This window comes from Eptesicus fuscus, chromosome 1 (assembly GCF_027574615.1).
Source record: "Eptesicus fuscus isolate TK198812 chromosome 1, DD_ASM_mEF_20220401, whole genome shotgun sequence".
Lineage (NCBI taxonomy): Eukaryota > Metazoa > Chordata > Mammalia > Chiroptera > Vespertilionidae > Eptesicus > Eptesicus fuscus.
The window spans coordinates 39240494-39248657 of NC_072473.1; the positions used below are offsets into that span (position 1 = coordinate 39240494).

The following is an 8164-nucleotide window of genomic DNA, read 5'->3' on the forward strand; positions in this document are numbered from 1 at the left end:
AATGGATTAAATGCCCCAATCAAAAGACATAGGGTAATGGATTGGATAAGAAAACATGACCAGTCTTGGGCGGTGGCGTTCGGCGTGTGGGCAGCCTGCTGGGCGGGCTGAGGGCAAACGGCGCGCAGGTGAGGCGGAAAGAGACGGGGCCCCGACGAACTACCGCAGCGACAGGCTCCTGGAATCAACATCCTATATAATAAAAGCCTAATATGCAAATTGTCCCCTCGACCCGGAGTTCGACTGCTCGATACGACATGTGCTGACCACCACGGGGCGGTGTTTAACGTGGTGGGCATCAGCGATGCAGCACTGGCAGTAGGCGGCAGTGGAGGCGCTGCTGGCCCCGATGGACCCTGATGAGGGTGGGATCATGGCGGGATGGTGGAGCAGGTTTTCAACTTATAAAAGACAATGAATACTGATGAAGGTGCCAAAAACAATGGAGAAAACCCAGCAGCAGCTGTTGCTGAACAGGGAGAGGATATTACATCTAAAAAAAATAGAGGAGTATTAAAGATTGTCAAAAGAGTGGGGAATAGTGAGGAAACACCAATGATCGGAGATAAAGTTTATGTCCATTACAATGGAAAATTGTCAAATGGAAAGAAGTTTGATTCCAGTCATGATAGAAATGAAACATTTGTCTTTAATCTTGGCAAAGGTCAAGTTATCAAGGCATGGGACATTGGAGTGGCTACCATGAAGAAAGGAGAGATGTGTCATTTACTGTGCAAGCCAGAATATGCATATGGCTCGGCTGGCAGTGTCCCCAAAATTCCCTCAAATGCAACTCTCTTTTTTGAGATTGAGCTCCTTGATTTCAAAGGAGAGGATTTATTTGAAGATGGAGGCATTATCCGAAGAATCAAGCAGAAAGGAGAAGAGGGAGCCACAGTAGAAATCCACCTGGAAGGCCGCTGTGGTGAAAGGATATTTGATTGTAGAGATGTGGTTTTCATTGTTGGCAAAGGAGAAGACCACGACATTCCAATTGGAATTGACAAAGCCCTGGAGAAAATGCAGTGGGAAGAACAATGTATTTTATGTCTTGGACCACGATATGGTTTTGGAGAGGCAGGGAAGCCTAAATTTGGCATTGAACCTAATGCTGAGCTTATATATGAAGTTACACTTAAGAGCTTCGAAAATGCCAAAGAATCCTGGGAGATGGATACCAAAGAAAAATTGGAGCAGGCTGCCATAGTCAAGGAGAAGGGAACTGTGTACTTCAAGGGAGGCAAGTACCTGCAGGTGGTCATTCAGTATGGGAAGATAGTGTCCTGGCTCCAGATGGAATACGGCCTGTCCGAAAAGGAATCGAAAGCTTCCGAATCGTTCCTGCTCGCTGCCTTCCTGAACCTGGCCATGTGCTACCTGAAGCTCCGAGAATACACCAAAGTTGTGGAATGCTGCGATAAGGCCCTGGGGCTAGACAGTGCCAATGATAAGGGCTTGTACCAGAGGGGTGAAGCCCAGCTACTCATGAACGAGTTCGAATCAGCCAAGGGCGACTTCGAGAAGGTGCTGGCAGTCAACCCCTAGAACAAGGTCGTACAGCTGCAGATCTCCATGTGCCAGAAAAAGGTGAAGGAGCACAACGAGCGAGACCACAGAATCTACACCAACATGTTCACCAAGTTTGCAGAGCAGGATGCCAAGGAAGAGGCCAGTAAAGCAATGGGCCAGAAGACTTTAGGAGGGGTCACCAATGAAAAAGAAACAGGAAGTCAAGCAGTGGAAGAAGAGAGAGCCAGAGGCCATGTATGACACCAGGCAAAGGAGGGAAGAGCCTCTGAACTCGGCCCTCCTCCACGGGCTTTCCCCAACTCAGGACTCAGCAGTGTTCAATGTCAAGTTCATCATAGTCTCTGTGATTCTGGAAGCAAATGGCAAACACAGTAGCTTCCCCCAAACCACAACCTGCTGCTGCCCAGCGCTCTCATTGAGGGGTGGCGTGGGACCACTCCGGGGGGACAACAGATGGCTGTAGGCGTGGAGACAGCCAACTGTGCAAGTCCAGCTGATTTCAGTTGATGTCAACTTTCACTGCCCAATTCAGGGTCCCTTGAGATAATCCTAACAATTTGGGGCTGTCTGTTAGGTTTTACATTTAATTGAATTTTAATAGCAATTCAGAAACTTAAAAATAAATGCTTAATGAATTTCTAAAAAAACAAAAAAAGAAAAAGAAAACATGACCCATATATCTGCTGTCTACAAGAAACCCAACTCAGAAAAAAAGACGCACACAGACTGAGGGTGAAAGGATGGAAAAAGGGTTTTCAGGTGAATGGAAATGAAAAAAAGCTGGGGTAACAATACTTATATCTGACAAATTAGGTCTCAAAGTGAAGAATATCTAAAGACATAAGGAAGGCCATTTCATAATACTAAAGGGAGCAATCCAACAAGAAGAAATAACTCTGGTAAACATATAAGCACCCAATATAGGAGCACCCAAATACATAAAAAAACTCCTGGAAGATATCAAGGGAGAGATTGACAGCAATACAATCATAGTAGGAGACTTTAATACCCCACTATCACCATTGGACAAATCCTCTAAACAAAAAATCAGCAAAGAAACATCAATCCTAAATGACTCACTAGACCAGATGGAATTAATTGACATCTTCAGAACATTTCACCCCACAGAATATACATTCTTCTCAAGTGCACATGGGTCATTTTCAAAGATAGACCATATGTTGGGTCATAGGCAAAGTCTCTTCAAATTCAAGAAGATAGAAATCATATCAAGCATCTTCTCAGATCACAGTGGCATAAAACTGGAAATCAACTTCAATAAAAACAATCCAAAAAATCAAACACATGGAGACTAAAGAGAATGCTATTAATAAATGACTGGGTTACCTGAGAGATCAAAGAAGAAATAAAAAACATCATGGCAACAAATGACAATGAAAACACAACAATCCAAAATCTATGGGACACAGCAAAAGCAGTCTTGAGAGGGAAGTTCATAGCTCTACAAGCCTACTGCAAAAAACAAGAAACAATGATAATAAATTACCTAACCCTACAACTCAAAGAGTTAGAAAGAGAGCAACAAGAAAACCCAGTGTAAGCAGAAGGAAGGAAATAATAAAGATCAGAGCGGAGATAAATGACATAGAGACCAAAACAAACAAACAAACAAACAAAAACAATACAAAAGATCAACAAAACCAAGAGCTGGCTCTTTGAAAGGATAAACAAGATTGATGAACCTCTAGCCAGGCTCACCAAGAAGCAAAGAGAGAGGACCCAAATAAACAAAATCAGAAATTTAGAGGAGAAATCACAACAGACCCCACCGAAATACAATGGATTGTTAAAAAATACTATGAACAACTCTATTCCAATAAACTGGACAATCTGGAGGAAAGGGACATATTGCTAGAAAAATACAACCTTCCAAAACTCAATCAGGAAGAATCTAAACATCTCATAGGCCAGTGATGGAGAACCTATGACACGCGTGTCAGCACTGACATGCGTAGCCATTTCTGATGACACGTGGCCGCTGAGGCAGCCGCATGCCGAGGATGAAACATTTGCTGCTCCTGAGCATGAAACATTTGCGAAATAATGTTTTTTCCTCAAAGTGACACACTACCCGAGATATACTCAGTTTTTTGGCGAAGTTTGACACACCAAGCTCAAAAGGTTGCCCATCACTGTCATATGCCAATAACTATGGAAGAAATTGAAGCAGTTATCAAAAAGCTTCCAGCAAACAAAAGCCCAGGGCCAGATGGCTTTACAGGGGAGTTTTACCAAACATTCAAGGAAGAACTAAAACCTATCCTCCTCAGAGTATTACAAAAAACTCAAGAGGAAGGAATACTTCCTAGCTCGTTCTATGAAGCCAGCATCATCTTAATACCAAAACCAGATAAAGACAACACAATTAAAGAGAATTACAGGCCAATATTCCTCATGAACATAGATGCCAAAATCCTCAACAAAATTCTAGCAAATCGGATCCAGCAGTACATCAGAAAGATGACACACCATGACCAAGGAGGATTTATCCCAGGGATGCAAAGATGGTACAATATCCATAAATCAATAAACGTGATACATCACATAAACAAATTGAGAGATAAAAATCACATAGTCATATCAATTGATGCAGAAAAAGCATTTGACAAAATCCAACACCCTTTCTTGATAAAAACTCTCAGCAAGGTGGGAATAGAAGGATCATACCTCAACATAATAAAAGCCATATATGATAAACCCACAGCAAACATCATACTCAATGGGCAAAAACTAAAACCATTTCCTCTAAGAACAGGAACAAGACAGGGATGCCCTCTCTCACCACTCCTGTTTGACATAGTACTAGAAGTATTATCCATTGAAATTAGACAAGAAAAGAAATAAAAGGCATCCAAATTGGAAAAGAAGAAGTGAATCTGTCCTTATTTGCAGATGACATGATATTGTACATAAAAAATGTGAAAGACTCCATCAAAAAACTATTAGACTTAATAAATGAATTCGGCAATGTAGCAGGATACAAAATTAACGCCAAGAAATTTATGGCATTTCTATACACCAATAATGAACTTACAGAAAGAGAGACTAAAAAAGCAATCCCATTTACCATTGCACCTAAAAAATTAAGATACTTAGGAATAAACTTAACTAAGCAGGTAAAAGATCTATACGCGGAAAACTACAGGACACTGAAAAAAGAGATAGAGGAAGACGTAAACAGATGGAAGAACATACCATGTTCATGGATTGGTAGAATCAACATCATTAAAATGTCCATACTACCCAAAGCAATCTATAGATTCAATGCAATCCCCATTAAAATACCAACGGCATATTTCACAGATCTAGAAAGAACTCTCCAACAATTCATCTGGAATAAATAAAGACCGTGAATAGGTTCAATAATCCTGAGAAAGAAGAACAAATTAAGTGGGATCTCAATACTAGATTTTAAGCTGTATTACAAGGCCACTGTTCTCAAAACAGTCTTGTACTGGCACAAGAACAAACATATAAACGAATGGAATAGAATAGAGAACCTAGATATCAACCCAAACCCCTATGCTCAATTAATATTTGACAAAGGAGGCATGAACATACAATGGAGTCAAGACAGTATCTTCAATAAATAGTGTTGGGATAATTGGACAGATACATGCAAAAAAAAAAAGAAACTATACCACCAACTTACACCATATACAAAAATAAACTCAAAATGGATAAAGGACTTAAACACAAGATGGAAAACCATAAAAATACTAGAGGAATCCACAGGCAGAGAAATCTCAGACATATACCGAAGCGATTTCTTCACCGATACCGCTCCTAGGGCAATGGAAACTAAAGAGAAAATAAACAAATGGGACATCAAAATAAAAAGCTTTTGCACAGCAATAGAAACCAACAAAACAACAAGAAAGCCCACTGTATGGGAGAACATATTTGCAAATGTTATCACTGATAAAGGTTTAATCTCCAACATCTATAGGGAACTCATACAACATAATAAAAGGAAGATAAATGATCAAATAAAAAAATGAGCAACAGACCTAAATAGATACTTTTCAAAAGAAGACAGAAGGAAGACCAAGAGACAAAGGAAAACATGCTCAAAGTCACTAATTTTCTGAGAGATGCAAATCAAAACGATAATGCGGTATCATCTCACACCTGTCAGAATGGCTATCATCAATAAATCAACAAACGACAAGTGCTGGCGAGGATGCGGAGAAAAAGGAACCCTCGTGCACTGCTGGTGGGAATGAAGACTGGTGCAGCTACTGTGGAGAACAGTATGGAGTGTCCTCAAAAAACTAAAAACGGAACTCCCATTTGACCCAGTAATCCCACTTCTAGGAATATATCCCAAGAAACTAGAAACACCAATCAGAAAGGATATATGCACCCCCATGTTCATAGCAGCATAATTCACCATAACTAAGATTTGGAAACAGCCTAAATGCCCATCAGCAGATGAGTGGATTAGAAAACTAATGTACATCTACACAATGGAATACTACACTGCTATAAAAAAGAAGGAATTCCTACGCTTTGCAGTAGTATGGATGGTCCTGGAGAGCATTATGTTAAGTGAAATAAGCCAAGCAATGAAAGAAAAATACTACATGATCTCACTCATTTATGGAAAATAAAGAACATTATAAGCTGATGAACAAAAAGATAGATACAGAGGCAGTAAAGCACCTAACAGACTTCAAACTACAGCAGGAAAGCTCTGGAGTGTTGGGGAGGGGGGAAAGAGATCAACCAAAGGACTTGTATGCATGCATATAAGCACAACCAATGGACACAAGACACATGAGTGGGGTGTGTGTGATGAGGGCATGTGACAGATGGTAGGGAAGGCTGGGGGAATGTCAATAGGGGAAAAAAGGAAATATATGTATTGCTATATGTAATACCTTAAACTAGGTGTCCTCAAACTATGGCCCACGGGCCACATGTGGGTGTTTTTGCTGTTTTGTTTTTTTACTTCAAAATAAGATATGTGCCGAGTGCATAGGAATTTATTCATAGTTTTTTTTAAACTATAGTCCGGCCCTCCAACGGTCTGAGGGACAGTGAACTGGCCCCCTGTTTAAAAAGTTTGAGGACCCATGCTTTAAACAATAAAAAAAGATTAAATATGCAATGTTATGTGCTCAATCAAAAAAATTATGCAAGAAGAAATAACCATAAAGAAACTAGAAAAAAAGGAAATACAGAAAAAAGAAAATAAGAGAGATAACAAAATAATAATAACATAAAATTAAAAATGAAAATATGAAGTGTCCACCAAGTTTTATTTCCCCATGTGGGTTGGTTTAAGATCCCACTCTTCTGTAGTTTCTGCCATTTCTCAGTTTCAAGTTTGATTGTTGAAGTTCCAAGTGGTCCACTGCTCCTCTGTTTGTGGCTATCTCCAGCAGGCAGGATCAATCTTCCCACTTAGCCTATGTGCCCACTTTCAATCTTCATCTCTCAAGCTGTTCTTTCTGACAGGGCTATAGTTTTGGAGGTTGTCATATGGCTTTCTGCGACTGAATGGCCTCTCTTCAGGCCATTCCCTGAGGGCTCTAGATTTTTTTTTAATTCCAAATAGTTTACTTTTTTTCATTTTAATTTCTTTATTGATTGAGGTGTTACATATTTGTCCTCATCCCTCCATTACCTTCCCAACCCTCCCCCCACACTCATTCTCTCACCCCCCTGTTGTCTGTGTCCACTGGTTAGGCTTATATGCATGCATACAAGTCCTTTGGTTGATCTCTGCCCCTTACCCCCACCCTCCCCTACATTCCCTCTGAGGTTTGACAGTCTGATCGATGCTTTCCTGTCTCTGGATCTGCTTTTCTTCATCAGTTTATGTTGTTCATTATTTCCCATAGATGAGTGAGATCATGTGATATTTATCTTCTTCTGACTGGCTTATTTCACTTAGCATAATGCTCTCCAGTTCCATCCATGTTGTTGCAAATGGTAGGAATTCCTTCTTTTTTAGTGCAGCATAGTATTCCATTGTGTAGATGTACCATAGTTTTATAATCCACTCATCTGCTGATGTTGCATGCTTCCATTTCACTTATTTCCTTTTTTGGCGATTCCTCCTTTTCTTTCCTCTGGGGATTGTCTCCCCATTCTGACTATCACCAGAAGGTTCAAATGTCAAGTTGTGGGGGCCTGAGCCATGTTTAGTGGGAGTTTTGCACTCCCCAAGTGTCACTGAAGAGCTCTGACACCAAGACTTGTGGCTGCTGTGGGTTGGTGGGAGCCACGCTCGCCTCGGGTCAGAGTCATAGGTGCTTAGTGTGGCCTCATGTGCGCATCTAGAATCAGGGACCCTGTCTGCATCATGTTGAAACAAAGAACCCTCTGGCGTGTGCCAAAAATCAAAGTCCCCTAGTGCATCTCAGGGGTCAGTGGCTGCCTGTGTCTGCACCAAGAATTATCAGAGTCTCTGTTGCTTGGTGTTACCTCGCACTGAGAATCAGGGTCCCTGTGTGTGCATGCGCCAAGAATTGGGAGTCGCTGGCTCTTAGTGTGAATGTACTGGCAATCAGGGATCCCAGGCGCATGCAATGAGGAACACAGTCTAGTTCAGTGATGGCGAACCTATGACACGCGTGTCAGTGCTGACACGCGTAGCCATTTC

General features: G+C 41.1%; 1 protein-coding gene across 1 annotated transcript; it reads left to right on the forward strand.

The window, feature by feature from the left end:
• The first annotated feature begins 396 nt into the window (after window positions 1–396).
• On the forward strand, window positions 397–2109 carry LOC103305001 (peptidyl-prolyl cis-trans isomerase FKBP5-like). Its single transcript, XM_054716165.1, is given in 1 exon segment — window positions 397–2109. A coding segment is annotated over 1 exon segment (1356 nt). The 5' UTR covers window positions 397–414; the 3' UTR covers window positions 1771–2109.
• The last annotated feature ends 6055 nt before the right edge of the window (window positions 2110–8164 follow it).